Genomic DNA, 23,456 nt, shown 5'->3' with positions numbered 1-23,456 from the left:
TTGGTCGGACCAGCGTTGGACAGACCTCAGCGGGGGAGCTACTTGTTTTAGTTTCTGTCTGTAGGCAGGGATCAACAAAATGTAGTCGTGGTCAGGTTTTCCGAAAGGAGGGTGGGGCAGGGCCTTATATGCGTCGCGGAAGTTAGAGTAACAATGATTCAAGGTTTTTCCAGCCCTGGTTGCGCAATCAATATGCTGATACAATTTAGGGAGTCTTGTTTTCAGATTAGCCTCGGCTACAATGAATACAGCCTCAGGATGTATGGTTTCCAGTTTGCAAAGAGTCAAATAAAGTTTGTTCAGAGCCATCGATGGGTCTGCTTGGGGGGGGGGAGTATATACGGCTGTGATTATAATCGAAGAGAATTCTCTTGGAAGATAATGCGGTCTACATTTGATTGTGAGGAATTCTAAATCAGGTGAACAGAAGGATTTGAGTTCCTGTATGTGTCTTTGATCACACCGCGTCTCGTTAGCCATAAGGCATAGGCCCCCGCCCCTCTTCTTACCAGAAAGATGTTTCTGTCGGCGCGATGCGTGGAGAAACCCGCTGGCTGCACCGCCTCCGATAGCGTCTCTCCAGTGAGCCATGTTTCCGTGAAGCAAAGAACGTTACAGTCTCTGATGTCCCTCTGGAATGCTACCCTTGCTCGGATTTCATCAACCTTGTTGTCAAGAGACTGGACATTGGCGAGAAGAATGCTAGGGAGTGGTGCACGATGTGCAGTCTCCGGAGTCTGACCAGAAGACCACCTCGTTTCCCTCTTTCACTGAGTCGTTTTTTGGGGGTCGCTGACTGGGATCCATTCCGTTGTCCTGGTTGAAAGGCAGAACACAGGATCCGCGTCGCGAAAATCATATTCTTGGTCGTACTGATGGTGAGTTGACGCTGATCTTATATTCAGTAGTTCTTCTCGACTGTATGTAATGAAACCTAAGATGACCTGGGGTACTAATGTAAGAAATAACACGTAAAAAAACAAAACTGCATAGTTTCCTAGGAACGCGAAGCGAGGCGGCCATCTCTCTCGGCGCCGGAAGACCGATGTGTGTCTATGATAGACCAGTTCTGTGAACAGTTGCTGTGGCCTCACATGCACCTTACAGCCCCTTACAGTCAAGTTTTACCCACACTGTGAACATTGTCAACTGTAGGTTTGCTTTGTTACAAAAATGGCTCATCCAGACGTAGTCGTCCTGAGTCAAAAGGATGAGGTAACATAGGAGGACTTAACACAAGCACACCTCCATCCTAGGGTTAAACCAGGCTGCCAACAGAGGGTTAAACACAACCACACCTCCATCCTAGGGTTAAACCAGGCTACTAACAAAAGGTTAACACAAGCACACCTCCATCCTAGGGTTAAACCAGGTTGCCAACAGGGGGTTAAACACAAGCACACCTCCATCCTAGGGTTAAACCAGGTTGCTAACAGAGCGTAAGGGATAGCGTCACAAGAGTTATTTCACATATTTCAGCCAGATAAAAGATAAGACCATATTTACTATGCAGAGGAGATCAAAGGAACCACAGACTGAAGAGGAGAGCATAGCTCACCACAGGAGCTCAAAGCACAGCTAAGCTGCTTATACAGGACAGGTACAGTATCAGGCATATCAATCGCTTTCTGACCTCTGTCTGCTTCTCAGCAGTAGAAGCAAAATATGTTTTGTTCAGCTGTCATCAGAACTCACACTGCCCACTGGCTATACCTTAATGTAAAACGTTACCATTGTTTTTAACAGGCTAGTTGTCCTTTAGGACTTGACACATCATAAACAGTGTTGACCTTGTTAACTACCACATCATGAGGGTGATGGGGATGACCTTTCATTAGTGGGTCAAGATGGGTAAGTGCTACACTGCTAGCAATACAGAAAGTCCGAAAGTCTGTGATTCAATTACGTGTTTTGTTTGTTCAAAATTATGTGATGTGCTGCTACTACATAGGATCATATTCAGGTTGACACGGGAGTGAAAATTCATTCTTCCCGTCTTGTCCTGTCCATTTTTTCCCCTAAATATCCTGATCCTGCAACAGTTCTAGAACCCGGGAGGTTTCCTGTCCCATCCCGATAAAAAAAAAATCACTCCGGTCCCGTGCTCATTTTTACGCACAGAAATCAATATGCTTCCCATCCGCAACATTTTAGAACAGTTGATGCATATATTATGATGACATTTTGTGATGTTCGTGCACACCAAAAAATGTCTTCAGGCCAGCCGACGTGTACGCCCCTTCGCCGGTCACTAGTTAACAGTAGGGATTCCCACAAACACTGCTCCCAACTTTTAATACGTTAGGCCACAAACAAAATTTAAGGAGCACCAGAAAGAAATTGATTTGTGATACACTTTAGGCTTACATTAGGCCTATATGAATCCTACCTTTGAAGCACATCTTTTCCTTTCTTCCTGTGCCAATCAAATTAGCCTAAACCTACTGTCAAGTTACATTACCAGGTTGTTAGCTAGCTAGGTGACATGACTGAACAATGTTGTTTGTTATCAAACCAAAAATTTGCGACACAGGATTATTTTAAAATGGCCAGCGACATGGTTTGTGAAATTATATCAAATGTGTGCGAATCCCGATAGAAAGTAAAAAAAGACATCTCTGGTAATATGGGTCATATTGTTTTTACCGCTTCCACTAGAGACGAGCCTTTTCTTTGCTGTAAAGCTGTAAACATGCCTGTCGCGAAACGGTGCTCCATATTCCCTCTCTGACAACTTGCAAAGTCTATTCTGGGCCTGTGATCTTGGTTATAACAGGCGATGAAATGATACAATGTTTCAACACGGCTTGCTTTGCCCTGTGCTGTTCCAATGTAACAAATGTACAACTCATGTACAACAACAGAAGACTCATCAGGGTCTGTCTGCATCCCTGCTCGCCATCACTGCTAAATTCTATTTTTTTTTACACTGATTGGAGGAATAGATGTACATGAAGAGTGGACAGAGCGAAGCTGTGAGAGTGGGCTGGCAGGGGATGGGGCTGGCTGATCACAGATGCCACGTGATGTGGGCATAGAAGTAAAGTAGATAGTGAAGTGGACCCATGCATACAAGAGACTAGTGGCTGTTGTTTCAATTCAACTGAATATATAAACCAAACTGAGTATATCAACATTCTCTAACGGGCGCCAGTGGGTTCTTTCGATCTGTAGGGCTGAAAAATGTGGTAGTATCATATGAAACGGTACAACGGTATTCGAAGATGTTGGTATCATAAGTATCATGATGTTTTGGTACCGTGATATTACTGTGGTACCGTGCAACACTAGTCTGTACTGGTCAAGAGGAAAGCACCATTTTCATAGCCTCTCTGCCTTGCCTTGTTCACCTTTCGGGGCGGCAGGTAGCCTGGCGGGTAGGAGCGTTGGGCCAGTAACTGATAGGTTGCTGGATCATATCCACGAGCTGACAATGTAAAAATCTGCCGTTCTGCCCCTGAGCAAGGCAGTTAACCCGCTGTTCTCCGGGCACCGATAATGTGGATGTCGATTAAGGCAGCCCTCCGCTCCTCTTTGATTCCGAGGGGTTGGGTTAAATATGGAAGACACAGCCTCAGCTCCAACTCATCTGCAACCACTAACCAGCCAGGACATTGTGTTCTGAACTGGAGAGTCTAGGCTACATGTAGGTCAACATAGCTCTCAGAGAAGTACTAGGCTGAAATGCCTAGTACAGGACTGTGTGACTTACTGCTAATGATTACTAATGATGTAGCATGTGTCCCAAATGGCACCCTGTTTCCTACATAGTGCACCACTTTTGATCAGGGCCTATAGGGCTCTGGATAATAGTAGTGTGCTATTTAGGGAATAGGGTGCCATTTGAGATGCCTATTGTACTGTATGCAAGTTACTTTGCACCTGTGGTCTGGCTGCTGTTTACTTGTGGAACCAAATGCTATTTGTAATTCACATCACCTTCACAGAGTCACAGAGCGAGCACAGTAAGTGTTTAAATAAAAGGTTCTCTCAGACGCGGTGAGTTCACTACACAAGTTGGTAGTGTTCAGCTGAATTGGCTAAGGAAGATAAAAGGGGTAGGCGGGGTGTAAATGAATGATTTTCTGCACCTAGACCAAAACCAAATTAGAGCGGCTTCACTGCAGTCAGATTGGATGTCTTAATATAAAAAATATACACTACCGTTCAAAAGTTTGGGTTCACTTAGAAAATGTCCTTGTTTTTTGAAAGAAAAGCAATTTTTTGGTCCATTAAAATAACATCAAATTGATCAGAAATACCGTGTAGACATTGTTAATGCTGGAAATGGCAGATTTTGAATGGAATATCTACATAGGCGTACAGAGGCCCATTATCAGCAACCCTCACTCCTATGTAGCAATGGTACGTTGTGTTAGCTAATTCAAATGTGTCATTATAAAAGGATAATTGATCATTAGAGAATCCTTTTGCAATAATGTTAGCACAGCTGAAAACTGTTGTGCTGATTAAAGAAGTGAAGAGGTGACTCTGGGATTTGATTTTACCTTAATTTAGGCAAGTCAGTTAAGAACAAATTCTTATTTTCAATGATGGCCTAGGAACAGTGGGTTAACTGCCTTGTTCAGGGGCAGAATGACAAATGTTTAACTTGTCAGCTCGGGGATTTGATTTTGTAACCTTTCGGCTACTAGTCCAATGCTCTAATCACTAGGCTATCTGCCGCCGGGATGCTGGCCTTCTAGGCAGAGTTGCAAAGAAAAAGCCATATCTCAGACTGGCCAATAAAAAGAAAAGATAAAGATGGACAAAAGAACACAGACACTGGACAGAGGAACTCTGCCTAGAAGGCCAGCATCCCGGAGTCGACTCTTCACAGCTGACGCTGAGACTAGAGGTCGACCGATTAATCGGAATGGCTGATTAATTAGGGTCGATTTCAAGTTTTCATAATATTTTTGGGCGACGATTTGCCGATTAAATTTTTTTTTATACCTTTATTTAACTAGGCAAGTCAGTTAAGAACACATTCTTATTTTCAATGACGGCCAAGAAACGGTGGGTTAACTGCCTCATTCAGGGGCAGAACGACAGATTTTCACCATGTCAGCTCGGGGGATCCAAACTTGTAACCTTACAGTTAACTAGTCCAACGCAATAACGACCTGCCTCTCTCTCGTTGCACTCCACAAGGAGACTAACTGCCTGTTACGCGAATGCAGTAAGCCAAGGTAAGTTGCTAGCTAGCATTAAACTTATCTTATAAAAAACAATAAATCATAATCACTAGTTAACTACACATGGTTGATGATATTACTAGATATTATCTAGCGTGTCCTGCATTGCATATAATCTGACTGAGCCTACAAGCATACAAGTATCTAAGTAGCTCAGTTGGTAGAGCATGGCGCTTGTAACGCCAGGGTAGTGGGTTCGATTCCCGGGACCACCCATACGTAGAATGTATGCACACATGACTGTAAGTCGCTTTGGATAAAAGCGTCTGCTAAATGGCATATATTCATATTCATATCTGACTGAGTGGTGGTAGGCAGAAGCAGGCACGTAAACATTCATTCAAACAGCACTTTTGTGCGTTTTGCCAGAGTGTCAAGCATTGCGCTGTTTATGACTTCAAGCCTATCAACTCCCGAGATGAGGCTGGTGTAACCGAAGTGAAATGGCTAGCTAGTTGGCGCGCGCTAATAGCGTTTCAAACTTCACTCGCTCTGAGACTTGGGGTGGTTGTTTCCCTTGCTCTGCATGGGTAATGCTGCTTCGATGGTGGCTGTTGTCACTGTGTTGCTGGTTCGAGCCCAGGGAGGAGCAAGGAGTGGGACGGAAGCTATACTGTTACACTGGCAATACTAAAGTGCCTATAAGAACAGCCAATAGTCAAAGGTTAATGAAATACAAATGGTATGGAGGGAAATAGTCCTTTAATTCCTATAATAACTACAACCTAAAACTTCTTACCTGGGAATATTGAAGACTCATGTTAAAAGGAACCACCAGCTTTCATATGTTCTGAGCAAGGAACTGAAACGTTAGCTTTCTTACATAGCACATATTGCACTTTTACTTTCTTGGACAAAAAAAATTGCTTTTCTTTAAAAAGTACATTTCGAAGTAACCCCAAACTTTTAAACGGTAGTGTAGATATATAATAATAATAATTTTAAAAACAAATTAGGCCTAAACATCAGTTCTATTTAAGGATCATATCCTAAGGAACCATAGAGTTTAGACAGTATCAGTGTGCACTGTAAAAGGTATTTATTCTATATTTTGGTTTTCTACTATGCATGTTAGTATCCCAAAGAGATTTCCCTTTGGAGATTAACAGAGTATAATCTAATTTTTCTGCTTGAGTCCCATGCACCCGTCTGTGACTGACACATTTGATTATTAAGAACTGAGAAAGGCACCGACCGTCTGTTTTATTAAACCTTTATTTAACAAGGCAAGTCAGTTAAGAACAAATTCTTATTTACAATGACGGCCTACACCGACCAAACCAGGACGAATTGTGCTCCGCCCTATGGGACTCCCAATCACGGCCGGTTGTGATACAGCTTGGATTTGAACCAGGGTGTCTGTAGTGATGCCTCTAGCACTGAGGTACAGTGCCTTAGACCACTGCGCCACTCGGGAGCCAACATTTTAAGGGCACAGCATAGTCCGTCCCAAATGGCACCCTATACAGTGCACTACTTCCCTATGTGCAGTGGTCAAAAGTAGTGCATACATAGGGGATTGGGTGCCATTGGGACGCAATAGTGTTATCTCTGTTAGAGGATCAAACTGTGACTGGAAGAGGCATACAGATAGACAACAGGGCCCTTCCTTGACCAGCTATAGTTTCACAGCGGCTCTGAGGGTTATTATGCAACCCAATGCCACATGAGGCACCAAATCAAGAAATTACATTACATAACGTAGCCTAGGCCTAATGTGGAGCATTCAGTCAGCCCCAGGGGCAGCCAAGTGGTAAACAGGGTCCTCCACCATGAACAGGGAGAAAGAGCAGATTGTGTGTGTACGGTGTGTGTGTTTCAGTGTGTGTCTGTCAGTGTGTGTATGAGTGTGTAGCCTACGGTGTGGGAAATAGGGTATCCTTCTCTTCTGCCCTGAGAGCCTGTTCTCAGAGGAGGACTAAGGTATTCTAGCAACCTGAAAGGACAACTGCATGTAGCTACTATACACAGAAAAAGACAGAAAGAGCCTTGTGTGAATAGAGGTGTTGCTACTCATTATAATGCAGGAGGCACTTTGAGGCTCGCTTTAAATAAAGACCAAGCCATGTCAATCAACTCCCCTCCACTCGCCCCATCCCGCCTCGCTCCCCTTGCCACCTCATTTAGATTCAGGAGAGGAATTTAAGGCCTGGGTTTAGAAAGAGTATGATTTTTTTTTAAAGAGAGGGATAAAGAGATGTAGAGGGATAGAGAGAGAGAGGTTCAAAGACCTCTCTGATGAGGATAGGCTACCCATCCTGCTGATGGATGACGCATAGCGCTGTGGGATGGCAGCGCACTACATTGCAGCCTGCCATAAAAGAAGGCACAGTGTCTGACAGAACAACCAACCAGCAAATGTCCTCTATGCCATTGCTTTTGTCCATTGTATGGATTTTTTTTACCCTTGATTATTGTTGTTCCTGATTGTCCCATTGACAATCTTGATGATAATTATTTCAATTATGTTAATATTGTAAATGAATCACTTAAGGACAGAGACCCACAGGGAATTGTGTGTGTGGAATTATATGCTTTGGCAATATGCACATTGTTACGGGATGGAGAGAGAGATTTAACATAGAATAGAGTCATGGCAGCACAGCATCATTCACTTCCTAGTTTTTCACTTATCATGCTGTGCACAAGTGATGCTGCCTGCCATTATATTGGCCCACTTAGCCTATTTCAGGTCCACGTTTGGTTTACTGAGCCGTGCCACCATGCATGCACTCACAAACACAATTCCCTGTGGGTCTCTGTCCTAGTCACGTCAATCAATAGTCCCTGTGCATTTCCAATACAGTTTTACATCGGTAGAGCTGCAGCAGTTGGAACACTAGAACTCTCTTCTGACAGATGTGCACCATGCACTCTGGGAGTTAAGAGTTCTCGGCAACGAGTGAAGAAGCAGTCATCCTGACCTAGGCTAACCCAAGGGACATTCTGCATTCTTTCTCTGCCTAGACTTGGGCTAAGGTTTTATTATGGATGTATTTTGATTTCATTAAGTTAGCTTAAATTCGTGAGAATCCTAAATATAGGCTAAACAACACCCTACTTTATACTCTTGATTCTTTAATCTGGTACAGATTCTCTTCATGGGATAGAAACACTATGAATAAGTAGAGACACAAGCTAAGCAGAGATTTAACACCAAAAATACATTTGAAATAAGATGATTGTAAAGGCTTTAAAACGCCACTAACACAGTCAACATGTGTATTAAGTTACTCGCGACTAAATGTCACCATCTGCTAACAGCAGCCCAATAAAGAACAAATGGAAAATAATAAAACACTTCCTTTCGAAGCAAAAGTTTCCATTCCAGACAGTGGCTTACCACCAAGGGTTTAAAACGACAGTCTATATAGTATCAAGAAAGAGAGAGAATTTAAAAAATAATGAAAGAAAGAAATAGGTATAGATAAAATGCCCGCTGTTCCAATATTGGGCAATGCCAATTACTGGACAACGAGGTTGGACAAGGCAAGGCGGGTCCTTTTCTACAGATGGCAACGCCAAATATATACTGGCAAACATAGAATTCAATGTAGAAATGCTTGAGCTAAGATGATCCTTTTCCAAATGGATTTTATATTTTTCTTTGGCATAGCCATTCTCCATAGTAGGACGCAAGGTGCATAGTAGGCCTAATCGATAAAGCGCATGTCAACCACCATGCTGCTTGAATCCATGCAGCACATTCAGTAGCAGCAACCGCTTCCAGCTAAAGTGAGTCAGGTAGGGTGGTTAAAGAGAGTTGTCTAGGTGGTATTGTAACAAGGCAGCAAGTCCAGCTCGTTCTACACAGTTGCATTCTAGAATTCCTTTGTGAAGTCCACCTGATGTTCCAACTGCCTCGCCCAGACTAGACTGCATCACTTACTCACTTAAGTGATAATGCCAGAGAAGCTGGTGTTTGGAGGATATAGTGGCACGGGTGTTAGGAGAATGCCAATATACCCTCCAAACACTGACTTCGAGAGCATTATAATTTTTATACAATGGGTTACCAAAATATTTAAACAATGATTAACATATTTTCATATTTTAATTCATTTATTCATACGATTTCATCCTTCCACAAAATACAATCCCGACACAAATCTAGGGTTGCTACCCAAGCTGGCTGGTCGTTCGTTCTATCGGTTTGGTTGCCAGAGACGCGACCCAGATGTTCAGTCTTTTTGTCCTGTATCTATGGACGCGATCCAGTCGTTCATTCTAAATTGTCAATTGACATACTGGCTGGCAATGTTCTTACGACTAACTTACAGTCATGTCAAAAAGTGCAGCCAGAATAACAGCAACGTAGCCACATTTTAATTTTTTAAAGCTGTATTTGGATACATCCATAACAATGAGCTAATGAGGTGCTAATGAGGTGCGATTCCGCCTGAGAATGTGCTCAGTCATCAGGACACTGTTGTTCAGAGGATGTAGCCAACAACACAGCTAACACAATCACCTCAAACTGCAGCAAGAAAGACAACAAACTAGTTGCACTTCATTTCGTTTTACCCGTTTTCAATTTACATGTCTTTGTACAGTGCCTTCGGAAAGTATTCACATCCCTTATTTTTTCACATTTTGTTATTTTACAGCCTTATTCTAAAATGGATTCAATCGTTTTTTCCCCTCATCAATCTATACACAATACCCCATAATGACAAAGCAAAAATAGTTTTTTTTAGAAATTTTAGCAAATGTATTACAAATAAAAAACGGAAATATCACCATTACATAAGTATTCAGACCCTTTACTCAGTACTTTGTTAAAGCACCTTTGGCAGCAATTACAGCCTTGAGTCTTCTTTGGTATGGCACTACAAGATTGGCACACCTGTATTTGAGTTTCTCCCATTCTTCTCTGCAGATCCTCCCAAGCTCTGTCAGGTTGGATAGGGAGCGTTGCTGCACAACTATTTTCAATTATCTCCAGGGATGTTCGATCGGGTTCAAGTTCCGTGGCTTGATGATTCATTGCGAGCTCACAGAACATGGCTCCGGGCAGCCGAGCGGAAATGGAGGAAAACTCGCCTCCCTGCGGATCTGGCATCCTTTCACTCCCTCCTCTCTACATTTTCCTCCTCTGTCTCTGCTGCTAAAGCCACTTTCTACCACTCTAAATTCCAAGCATCTGCCTCTAACCCTAGGAAGCTCTTTGCCACCTTCTCCTCCCTCCTGAATCCTCCCCCCCCTCCCTCTCTGCAGATGACTTCGTCAACCATTTTGAAAAGAAGGTCGACGACATCCGATCCTCGTTTGCTAAGTCAAACGACACCGCTGGTTCTGCTCACACTGCCCTACCCTGTGCTCTGACCTCTTTCTCCCCTCTCTCTCCAGATGAAATCTCTCGTCTTGTGACGGCCGGCCGCCCAACAACCTGCCCGCTTGACCCTATCCCCTCCTCTCTTCTCCAGACCATTTCCGGAGACCTTCTCCCCTACCTCACCTCGCTCATCAACTCATCCCTGACCGCTGGCTACGTCCCTTCCGTCTTCAAGAGAGCGAGAGTTGCACCCCTTCTGAGAAAACCTACACTCGATCCCTCCGATGTCAACAACTACAGACCAGTATCCTTCTTTCTTTTCTCTCCAAAACTCTTGAACGTGCCGTCCTTGGCCAGCTCTCCCGCTATCTCTCTCAGAATGACCTTCTTGATCCAAATCAGTCAGGTTTCAAGACTAGTCATTCAACTGAGACTGCTCTTCTCTGTATCACGGAGGCGCTCCGCACTGCTATAGCTAACTCTCTCCTCTGCTCTCATCCTTCTAGACCTATCGGCTGCCTTCGATACTGTGAACCATCAGAAACTCCTCTCCACCCTCTCCGAGTTGGGCATCTCCGGCGCGGCCCACGCTTGGATTGCGTCCTACCTGACAGGTCGCTCCTACCAGGTGGCGTGGCGAGAATCTGTCTCCTCACCACGCGCTCTCACCACTGGTGTCCCCCAGGGCTCTGTTCTAGGCCCTCTCCTATTCTCGCTATACACCAAGTCACTTGGCTCTGTCATAACCTCACATGGTCTCTCCTATCATTGCTATGCAGACGACACACAATTAATCTTCTCCTTTCCCCCTTCTGATGACCAGGTGGTGAATCGCATCTCTGCATGTCTGGCAGACATATCAGTGTGGATGACGGATCACCACCTCAAGCTGAACCTCGGCAAGATGGAGCTGCTCTTCCTCCCGGGGAAGGACTGCCCGTTCCATGATCTCGCCATCACGGTTGACAACTCCATTGTGTCCTCCTCCCAGAGCGCTAAGAACCTTGGCGTGATCCTGGACAACACCCTGTCGTTCTCAACTAACATCAAGGCGGTGGCCCGTTCCTGTAGGTTCATGCTCTACAACATCCGCAGAGTACGACCCTGCCTCACACAGGAAGCGGCGCAGGTCCTAATCCAGGCACTTGTCATCTCCCGTCTGGATTACTGCAACTCGCTGTTGGCTGGGCTCCCTGCCTGTGCCATTAAACCCCTACAACTCATCCAGAACGCCGCAGCCCGTCTGGTGTTCAACCTTCCCAAGTTCTCTCACGTCACCCCGCTCCTCCGCTCTCTCCACTGGCTTCCAGTTGAAGCTCGCATCCGCTACAAGACCATGGTGCTTGCCTACGGAGCTGTGAGGGGAACGGCACCTCAGTACCTCCAGGCTCTGATCAGGCCCTACACCCAAACAAGGGCACTGCGTTCATCCACCTCTGGCCTGCTCGCCTCCCTACCACTGAGGAAGTACAGCTCCCGCTCAGCCCAGTCAAAACTGTTCGCTGCTCTGGCCCCCCAATGGTGGAACAAACTCCCTCACAACGCCAGGAAAGCGGAGTCAATCACCACCTTCCGGAGACACCTGAAACCCCACCTCTTTAAGGAATACCTAGGATAGGATAAGTAATCCCTCTCACCCCCCTTTAAGATTTAGATGCACTATTGTAAAGTGACTGTTCCACTGGATGTCATAAGGTGAATGCACCAATTTGTAAGTCGCTCTGGATAAGAGCGTCTGCTAAATGACTTAAATGTAAATGTAAATGTAATGTTCGGCCTCTGGCCGGGCAACTCAAGGACATTCCGAAGCCACTCCTGCGTTGTCTTGGCAGTGTGCTTAGGGTTGTTGTCCTGTTGGAAGGTGAACCGTCGCCCCCAGTCTGAGGTCCCGAGCGCTCTGGAGCAAGTTCTAATCAAGGATCTCTGTCCTTTGCTCTGTTCATCTTTGCCTTGATCCTGACTAGTCTCCCAGTCCCTGCCACTGAAAAACATCCCCACAGCATAATGCTGCCACCACCTTGCTTCACCATGGGGATGGTGCCAGGTTTCCTCAAGACTTGACACTTGGCATTCAGACCAAAGACTTCAATCTTGGTTTCATCAGACCAGAGAATTTTGTTTCTCATGGTCCCGAGAGTATTTAGGTGCCTTTAAGCAAACTCCAAGTGGGTTGTCATGTGCCTTTTACTGAGGAGTGGCTTCCGTCTGGCCACTCTCCCATAAAGGCCTGATTGGTGGAGTGCTGCAGAGATGGTTATCCTTCTGAAAGGTTCTCCCATCTCCACAGAGGAACCCTAGAGCTCTGTCAGAGTGACCATCGGGTTGTTGGTCACCTCCCTGACCAAGGCCCTTCTGCCCTAGGAAGAGTCTTGGTGGTTCCAAACATCTTTCATTTAAGAATGATGGAGGTCACTGTGTTCTTGGGGACCTTCAATGTTACAGAAATGTTTTGGTACCCTTCCCCAGATCTGTACATCAACACAATCTGTGCCTCTCGGAGCTCTATGGACAACTCCTTCTACCTCATGGCTTGGTTTTTGCTCTGACATGCACTGTCAACTGTGGGACCTTATACAGACAGGTGTCATGTCCAATTAATTGAATTTACCACAGCTGGTCTCCAATCAAGTTGTAGAAACATCTCAAGGATGGATCAAAGGAAACAGGATGCACCTGAGCTCAATTTCAAGTCTCATAACAAAGGGTCTGAATACTTATGTAAATAAGGTATTTCTGTTTTTATAATTTTCTAAAAACCTGTGTTCGCTTTGTCTTTATGGGTTTTTGTGTGTAGATTGCTAATCAATTTTAGAATAAAGGCTGTAACGTAATAAAATGTGGAAAAAGTCAAGAGGTCTGAATACTTCCCGAAGGCACTGTATATATCCATAAAAATGATGCTAGCTGATTCATGACTTCAACTGGCTGAGAAATCCTGCCTGCCTTTCTGTCTCGTCCCGACTCTTTCATTACTATGGGACAGCTGGAGATCGAATTTGAATACTGAAACAATGTTGCAAATGTCGGGGAGACAGACTGCAAGGTTTATAAATATCTCTGCTGTTGAAAACGAAATGTTAGTCTAAAACGAAAATTCATCATGTCTAGATGATTTTTAAAGAAGAGATTAAGTTTATAACTTGCCTGGCTGGGCTGATGAGACAGTGGATTGCACAGTCAGATGGAACAGAGTAAAGAGGCATTTTAATGTCATAGATTTAGCCGGTGGTACCTTGTGGAATAGACACTGGCTGGAATGCAGTTTTAACCAATCAGCATTCAGGATTAAACCCACCCGTTGTATAATCTCCAATAATCACTTATGATGCAGACAAAACCACACAAGTCTCATCACTGACTGTTCTGACTAGCCACAGCGTGAACTATTCCCAGTAAAACTGTTACTTTTTGTAGGTCCGCAGATCAATAGGCCCGTGGAGCTTTTGTAGGCCTGCGGATCAATTTTACCTGTCCCCGCTCCCAAATAAGAACAATCCCTAAATGTTTTGGGTTGGGTTATTAGGTCGGGGTCTTAACTTGATGCTGAGAGTTAGAATAGTAGAATACACAAGGTGCAATTTATAAAAATTTTTTTGCATCAGCAGTTAATTGACAGTCACTCAATTAGCCCATGTCAGCAAACATTTTTTTTTAAAATAGGTAAGTTAGTCTAGCCAGCTATCTAAACTTGTAATAATTAGCAAGCCACTGCAAACCCTCATGGTGAGTTCAGATTTGTTGTGGCCCCCACCCCCATTGCCCATCCCTGCTATAGTTAGTTACTCACTCACTCACTCACTCACTCACCCACTCTCCCATTCTGACTTCTGAAGCAAACCACTGAGGCTAGTCACTGACTGACTGCTGTCAGTTACAGCTACTGTATCCCCAGAATCAACTGTTGTGTTCACATATCCTCTACATGGGGTGGCAGGTAGCCTAGAGTGTTGGGTCAGTAACTGAAAGGTTGCTAGATCGAATCCCCGAGCTGACAAGGTAGAAATCTATTGTTTTTCCCCTGAACAAGGCAGTTAACCCATTGTTCCTAGGCCGTCATTGTAAATAAGAATTTGTTCTTAACTGACTTACCTAGTTAAATAAAGGTTACATTAAAAAAAAAAAAAAAAAAACTATTCACATAGCCCCAGCATCAGTTGTTCACATAACCCCAGCATCAGTTGTTCACATAACCCCAGCACCAACCCCATTCTGCACTTCAGATAAACTTGCATGCTCCAGGCAGGAGGCAGCACTCCACCCAACTGTGATGTGAACACTTCACCCCACCACACGCAGTCCCAGTAAAAATAACTTCAATAGGCTGTTTCCCTTCCCCTGTGTGCTCGCATTGTGTGTGTCTGTCTGTTTCCCTGTTTGTGTGTGTTACATAAAAAAATGTATAAATAAATGGGGAGTAATCAATTACTGCTAAGATTAGAAAAATGCCAGTATTAATGTATTACTTGGTTCTCATCTCAATTCTTATTTGCCTGCAGTACAGATGTAAGATGTTAATTTGATCACACTTTCGCAGAAGAACCTTCCTGCAATGCAGTACATGTTATGCAGGTGAAGGAGGACCCAAACGCGACTTAACAGAAACAGAGTTTATTAATGCTCAAAACCGAATAACTGAAATCCTCTAGATAGTAGAGGGGAAAACAACTGGAGAAGCGGCCACAGACTGCAGGTCGCTTCGGGTAGGCGCAGGCCGTAGTCAACTGAGACACCTGCTCACACGCAGCGTCTGAAGAAGGCACAAAACACGACAGGACAGGGTGATACACAATCACGGCAAAAAACACGACAGGACAGGGCGAAACGCAATTACAGCATGGAATACAAAACAAGGAACCGACGGAACAGGAACGGATCACAAAGGAATAAATAGGGAGTCTAATCAGGGGAAAGGATCGGGAACAGGTGTGGAAAGACTAAATGATGATTAGGGGAATAGGAACAGCTGGGAGCAGGAACGGAACGACAGAGAGAAGAGAGAGCGAGAGAGTGAGAGAGGGAGGGGGAGAGAGAAGGATAGAACCAAACAAGACCAGCAGAGGGAAACGAATAGCATGGGGAGCACAGGGACAAGACATGACAATGAATGACAAACATGACAGTACCCCCCCACTCACCGAGCGCCTCCTGGCGCACTCGAGGAGGAATCCTGGCGGCAACGGAGGAAATCATCGATGAGCGAACGGTCCAGCACGTCCCGAGACGGAACCCAACTCCTCTCCTCAGGACCGTAACCCTCCCAATCCACTAGGTATTGGTGACCCCGTCCCCGAGAACGCATGTCCATAATTTTATGTACCTTGTAAATAGGTGCGCTCTCGACAAGGACGGGGGGGGGAGGGAAGACGAACGGGGGTGCGAAGAAAGGGCTTAACACAGGAGACATGGAAGACAGGATGGACGCGACGAAGATGTCGCGGAAGAAGCAGTCGCACAGCGACAGGATTGACGACCTGGGAGACACGGAACGGACCAATGAACCATGGAGTCAACTTACGAGAAGCTGTCGTAAGAGGAAGGTTGCGAGTGGAAAGCCACACTCTCTGGCCGCAACAATACCTTGGACTCTTAATCCTGCGTTTATTGGCGGCTCTCACCGTCTGTGCCCTGTAACGGCAAAGTGCAGACCTCACCCTCCTCCAGGTGCGCTCACAACGTTGGACAAACGCTTGAGCGGAGGGAACGCTGGACTCGGCAAGCTGGGATGAGAACAGAGGAGGCTGGTAACCCAGACTACTCTGAAACGGAGATAACCCGGTAGCAGACGAAGGAAGCGAATTGTGAGCGTATTCTGCCCAGGGGAGCTGTTCTGCCCAAGACGCAGGGTTCCTGAAAGAAAGGCTGCGTAGTATGCGACCAATCGTCTGATTGGCCCTCTCTGCTTGACCGTTAGACTGGGGATGAAACCCGGAAGAGAGACTGACGGACGCACCAATCAAACGACAGAACTCCCTCCAAAACTGTGACGTGAATTGCGGACCTCTGTCTGAAACGGCGTCTAACGGGAGGCCATGAATTCTGAATACATTCTCAATAATGATTTGTGCCGTCTCCTTAGCGGAAGGAAGTTTAGCGAGGGGAATGAAATGTGCCGCCTTAGAGAACCTATCGACAACCGTCAGAATCACAGTCTTCCCCGCAGACAAAGGCAGACCGGTAATGAAGTCTAAGGCAATGTGAGACCATGGTCGAGAAGGAATGGGGAGCGGTCTGAGACGACCGGCAGGAGGAGAGTTACCCGACTTAGTCTGCGCGCAGTCCGAACAGGCAGCCACGAAACGGCGCGTGTCACGCTCCTGAGTCGGCCACCAAAAGCGCTGGCGAATAGACGCAAGAGTGCCTCGAACACCGGGATGACCCGCTAACTTGGCAGAGTGAGCCCACTGAAGAACAGCCAGACGAGTGGAAACAGGAACGAAAAGGAGGTTACTAGGACAAGCGCGCGGCGACGCAGTGTGCGTGAGTGCTTGCTTAACCTGTCTTTCAATTCCCCAGACTGTTAACCCGACAACACGCCCATAAGGAAGAATCCCTCGGGATCAGTAGAAGCCACAGAAGAACTAAACAGACGGGATAAGGCATCAGGCTTGGTGTTCTTGCTACCCGGACGGTAAGAAATCACAAACTCGAAACGAGCGAAAAACAACGCCCAACGAGCTTGACGGGCATTAAGTCGTTTGGCAGAACGGATGTACTCAAGGTTCTTATGGTCTGTCCAAACGACAAAAGGAACGGTCGCCCTCCAACCACTGTCGCCATTCGCCTAGGGCTAAGCGGATGGCGAGCAGTTCACGGTTACCCACATCATAGTTGCGCTCAGATGGCGACAGGCGATGAGAAAAATAAGCGCAAGGATGAACCTTATCGTCAGACTGGGAGCGCTGGGATAGAATGGCTCCCACGCCTACCTCTGAAGCGTCAACCTCGACAATGAATTGTCTAGTGACGTCAGGAGTAACGAGGATAGGAGCGGACGTAAAACGTTCTCTTAGAAGATCAAAAGCTCCCTGGGCGGAACCGGACCACTTAAAACACGTCTTGACAGAAGTAAGAGCTGTGAGAGGGGCAGCAACTTGACCGAAATTACGAATGAAACGCCGATAGAAATTAGCGAAACCTAAGAAGCGCTGCAACTCGACACGTGACCTTGGAACGGGCCAATCACTGACAGCTTGGACCTTAGCGGAATCCATCTGAATGCCTTCAGCGGAAATAACGGAACCGAGAAAAGTAACGGAGGAGACATGAAAAGAGCACTTCTCAGCCTTTACGTAGAGACAATTCTCTAAAAGGCGCTGTAGAACACGTCGAACGTGCTGAACATGAATCTCGAGTGACGGAGAAAAATCAGGATATCGTCAAGATAGACAAAAACAAAAATGTTCAGCATGTCTCTCAGAACATCATTAACTAATGCCTGAAAAACAGCTGGCGCATTGGCGAGACCGAACGGCAGAACCCGGTACTCAAAATGCCCTAACGGAGTATTAAACGCCGTTTTCCACTCGTCCCCCCTCTCTGATGCGCACGAGATGGTAAGCGTTACGAAGGTCCAACTTAGTAAAGCACCTGGCTCCCTGCAGAATCTCGAAGGCTGATGACATAAGGGGAAGCGGATAACGATTCTTAACCGTTATGTCATTCAGCCCTCGATAATCCACGCAGGGGCGCAGAGTACCGTCCTTCTTCTTAACAAAAAAGAACCCCGCCCCGGCCGGAGAGGAAGAAGGCACTATGGTACCGGCGTCAAGAGACACAGACAAATAATCCTCGAGAGCCTTACGTTCGGGAGCCGACAGAGAGTATAGTCTACCTCGAGGAGGAGTGGTCCCCGGAAGGAGATCAATACTACAATCATACGACCGGTGAGGAGGAAGGGAGTTGGCTCGGGACCGACTGAAGACCGTGCGCAGATCATGATATTCCTCCGGCACTCCTGTCAAATCGCCAGGTTCCTCCTGAGAAGTAGGGACAGAAGAAATGGGAGGGATGGCAGACATTAAACACTTCACATGACAAGAAACGTTCCAGGATAGGATAGAATTACTAGACCAATTAATAGAAGGATTATGACATACAAGCCAGGGGTGACCCAAAACAACAGGTGTAAACGGTGAACGGAAAATCAAAAAAGACATAGTCTCACTGTGGTTACCAGATACTGTGAGAGTTAAAGGTAGTGTCTCAAATTTGATACTGGGAAGATGACTACCATCTAAGGCAAACATGGGCGTAGGCCTGTCTAACGGTCTGAAAGGAATGTTATGTTTCCGAGCCCATGCTTCGTCCATGAAACAACCCTGAGCCCCAGAGTCAATCAAAGCACTGCATGTAGCACCCGAACCGGTCCAGCGTAGATGGACCGACATAGTAGTACAAGATCTAGATGAAGGGACCTGAGTAGTAGCGCTCACCAGTAGCCCTCCGCTTACTGATGGGCTCTGGCCTCTTACTGGACATGAAATAACAAAATGTCCAGCAACTCCGCAATAGAGGCACAGGCGGTTGGTGATCCTCTGTTCCCTCTCCTTATTCGAGATGCGAATCCCTCCCAGCTGCATGGGCTCAGTCTCAAAGCCAGAGGGAGATGGTTGCGATGCGGAGCAGGGAAACACCGTTGATGCGAGCTCTCTTCCACGAGCCCGGTGACGAAGATCTACCCGTCGTTCTATGCGGATGGCGAGAGCAATCAAGGAGTCCACATCTGAAGGAACCTCCCGGGAGAGAATCTCATCCTTAACCACTGCGTGGAGTCCCTCCAGAAAACGAGCGAGCAGCGCCGGCTCGTTCCACTCACTAGAGGCAGCAAGAGTGCGAAACTCAATGGAATAATCCGTTATGGACCGTTCACCTTGGCATAAGGAAGCCAGGGCCCTAGAAGCCTCCTCACCAAAAACTGAACGGTCAAAAACCCGAATCATCTCCTCTTTAAAGTTCTGGAATCTGTTAGAGCAATCAGCCCTTGCCTCCCAGATAGCTGTGCCCCATTCTCGAGCCCGGCCAGTAAGGAGTGAAATGACGAAAGCAACCCGAGCTCTCTCTCTAGAGTATGTGTGGGGTTGAGAGAGAACACAATCTCACACTGCGTGAGAAAGGAGCGGCACTCAGTGGGCTGCCCGGAGTAGCAAGGTGGGTTATTAACCCTGGGTTCAGGAGGCTCGGCAGGCCAGGGAGTAACAGGTGGCACGAGACGTAGACTCTGGAACTGTCCAGAGAGGTCGGAAACCTGAGCGGCCAGGTTCTCCACGGCATGGCGAGCAGCAGACAATTCCTGCTCGTGTCTGCCGAGCATGGCTCCTTGGATCTCGACGACAGTGTAACGAGCGTCTGAAGTCGCTGGGTCCATTCTTTGGTCGGTTCCTTCTGTTATGCAGGTGAAGGAGGACCCAAACGCGACTTAACAGAAACAGAGTTTATTAATGCTCAAAACCGAATAACTGAAATCCTCTAGATAGTAGAGGGGAAAACAACTGGAGAAGCGGCCACAGACTGCAGGTCGCCCGGGTAGGCGCAGGCCGTAGTCAACTGAGACACCTGCTCACACGCAGCGTCTGAAGAAGGCACAAAACACGACAGGACAGGGTGATACACAATCACGGCAAAAAACACGACAGGACAGGGCGAAACGCAATTACAGCATGGAATACAAAACAAGGAACCGACGGAACAGGAACGGATCACAAAGGAATAAATAGGGAGTCTAATCAGGGGAAAGGATCGGGAACAGGTGTGGAAAGACTAAATGATGATTAGGGGAATAGGAACAGCTGGGAGCAGGAACGGAACGACAGAGAGAAGAGAGAGCGAGAGAGTGAGAGAGGGAGGGGGGAGAGAGAAGGATAGAACCAAACAAGACCAGCAGAGGGAAACGAATAGCATGGGGAGCACAGGGACAAGACATGACAATGAATGACAAACATGACAGTACATTTGAAGTTTGTGGTGCAGTGGTCACCAACCTTTTCTAAGTCAAAATCACTTTCTAAGTCAAAATGCAAGCCGAGATGTACTGCTCAGATTTAAGACCAATATATTAGCACCTCATATTGGCTTTGCTTGAATTGCACTGCCAATGCATTGTTGTTCAGAGCATTTTTTGTTTTTTTATATATGTAAAAATTTGAGCTAGGCTATATGATCACACCGGTAATATATCCGTTGTTGTATTACTTGCATACATTTAAATACTTTACTGGGCAGATGGTGCCTTCATCTGATGTTCAGTCTCAGAGGAGTGAGGGAGAGAGCAGCAGACTGAGGGTCCGCCTCTCAACATCCCTCCGTTCTCCCTTTCCTCCCTCCACGGACCAAAAAGTGTCACCTTCTTCCAGCTGATGGCGAAACTCAAGTCGCACCGCATTATTCCTGCCTCATGCACAAATTCATGTTGTTACTCCTACGAACTATATTCCCCGATATTAATAAAGACCCAAGCCTCTAATGATAACAATGCAAGCCTATAGCTACACTTTCCTACTCATTCATTACTGCTGCAGTGTTGGAAGAACGCACATTTTAATAGCCTAGAAAAGTGTTGAATAAAAAATGTTGACAGTGTTGAGTAAGAACTTAAACATGAACTCAGTCATAAAAACAGCAGCACTTTGCTGTGTTCGTTGACAGTCTCTCTAGTCATGAGTTTTAAAAGGTTTGAGATATCACAGTATAAACTTTGCTGTAGCTTTCTTTCAAGCCTGGCACGCTACTGCAGACACGTTAATCTGAGCCATCGGATTGGCCAGCGGTAGGCCTATAGTGCACTTGAAACAACCACTTGGTGACCACTGTTCCAGTGTATTTGAGGTTTTAAAAAGTCTTCTGACGTTTGTAATTTGATTTTCCCTTCCCAAAAAATGTATCAGCCCTACAAAAATGACCATTAATTACAATTCACATAATAAAGAACATTTCCAGCAAACTGGCTCAAATGAAGATCCTACACCCGTATGCTTCTAGTTGTCTGACTTGAGGGAGTGTGGCTGGCACAATTACCGTATAACCGACGGTTTTGGATGAAGACCGTCATGAAAATAAAATAACAGTCATAAACGTTTTTAAAAAAAAGTTTTTGTTGGTGCTGTGAGGAACGCACAACTGACTGACGACAGGAGGCCCGGGCGTTTGTGCTGTTGAGTCCATTTCTGAGGTAACATGGACTCTACAACGTGATGAAACCAGTAACTGTCATCCAAAATGCCATGCCCGTCACAGCCCTATTGGCCCATAGGATGAGGAGCAGCTGCCATGTGCACTGCCTGTTATTATATAACAGGCGTGTCCACATAATTGATTTGGAACCCATGACCAGTTCAAGCACTGTTCTAGATGGAGCGTGTGTGTGTGATGTAGTTAGAGATAGGATGTGAACTAGCCAGGAATAACTGTGTTTTTTTCCATGATGACAGCAAAACACAAGCACACACACGTCGATCAGGTGATTGATTTAATCATGACAAACGTGTGTGTAAATCACAGTTCTACACTGCCAAAGTAGTTTTTTGATATCTTTGTGGTCCAGACTGGGCATATTATATGGTTGACAGAACAGCAGGTTTGGTACATCTGAAACAGCTTGACCACCAAATTAGGCTACACTGCCTCCCTTCATATTGAGTATTTTCAGCATATGGCATTATCACACACTTGGCACTGAGTGAGTGAGCAAGGACACTGACTGAGCGGCAAACTCCAAAGCTGCCATAGGCGTATATATCCCAAGCACAACAAATGTACTACTGCTATGACCTAGTTCTGTGTCAACTGAGCGATTCATCTAATATTTTAGGATTTAAAAAAATGTAAAAACATTTTAATGCATACATACAAATGTCCCATATTTTGGCAAGGATGTTATTGTGAGATTGAATGGATGTTCTTCAGACACTAACGTTAGCTAGTCCAATCCTCTACTATCACTCCAGTATTTACACTGCATAGGATGTGTCCACTAAACTGTTGTTCTAAACCTTAGGATTGTCAGGAACGTGCCATGCTGAACACTAAAGGACCATGTAGGATTTAGAAAATCATCTATTGAGTATAGTACATTTACAAATCCAGTCATTTAACTTACTTGATATATTATCTAGCGTTAGTTATTTTTTGACAACAAAGCAGAGACTTACTACTACTTAGATAAGCTGGTCCTCCTTGATAATTAGTAACGATGACAGTAACGTTAGCTAGCTATTGTAAAACAATGCCAAACTGTGCCAACTTGTAGGCCTAAACACAAATGTCGTGATTTTGGGTAAGGACATGCCCTACATAATAACGTGGCTAGCCTAGCTGTGGCAGGTTACGGTCTTTGCATCCTTTCCCACGGGTGTCATTTCGCGAATAAATCTCAACGAACCATGTGCACAAACTAGAGTAGAGTCAGGAAATTCAAGTAACTTACCAAAATACACAGTCTTGTCACACTTGGGGCACTTTGAAGCCATGTTGCGATGATTTTATATCGACGAAAGATCATATGAAGTGGTGGTCACAAAGTGCCTCGCTGAAGCTCGAGCGTCTCCTCACTGCGCCTCATTTGCATAAACCCCGCCTCTCGCGCCTCACTTCTTTGGTCCAGCGCGCGGTCAGTCACTGATCCGGCGGGAGTCGGTAGAGCACGGTGATGTCTACGGAGTGGGACGGGAGCGCTCAGCCACTGACTCAACCACCCACTTTCTGCTATCCTTTTACCCCTTCTTTTTTTTCTCAACTCGGCGAGTAGGCAGTGTTTGTTTGATTCACAATGCGCTCTTTCACTGAAGAGGAGTAGGAATTTCTACGGGCGTGCGTGATAATGGCAGACGTTGACATTTGAAATCAGTTATCTGGCTGATTGAATGGCCATGGAGAGAGATGGGGGCTAATATAGTATAATCATTTATCTCATGATGGTGCCTTGACATTTGACGGTTCAATGTAAACTCCACACTGAAAAACATGTTATAGGGAGAAGAGGGAAACACACA

General features: G+C 45.8%; 1 protein-coding gene across 1 annotated transcript in view; it reads right to left on the bottom strand.

Annotated features, from left to right (window-relative positions):
- The window catches only part of crip2 (cysteine-rich protein 2), a 57,079-nt gene extending 34,038 nt beyond the window's left edge, over positions 1-23,041 (bottom strand). The window contains exon 1 of the mRNA XM_046308771.1: positions 22,892-23,041. Coding sequence (XP_046164727.1) covers positions 22,892-22,934 — 43 coding nt within the window. The 5' untranslated portion in view covers positions 22,935-23,041. The remainder of the gene's footprint in view (positions 1-22,891) is intronic.
- Between the last annotated feature and the right edge of the window lie 415 nt (positions 23,042-23,456).

The sequence above is a fragment of the Oncorhynchus gorbuscha genome, linkage group LG17 (genome assembly GCF_021184085.1).
Source record: "Oncorhynchus gorbuscha isolate QuinsamMale2020 ecotype Even-year linkage group LG17, OgorEven_v1.0, whole genome shotgun sequence".
NCBI lineage: Eukaryota > Metazoa > Chordata > Actinopteri > Salmoniformes > Salmonidae > Oncorhynchus > Oncorhynchus gorbuscha.
This window is presented reverse-complemented; position numbering and strand designations above follow the sequence as displayed.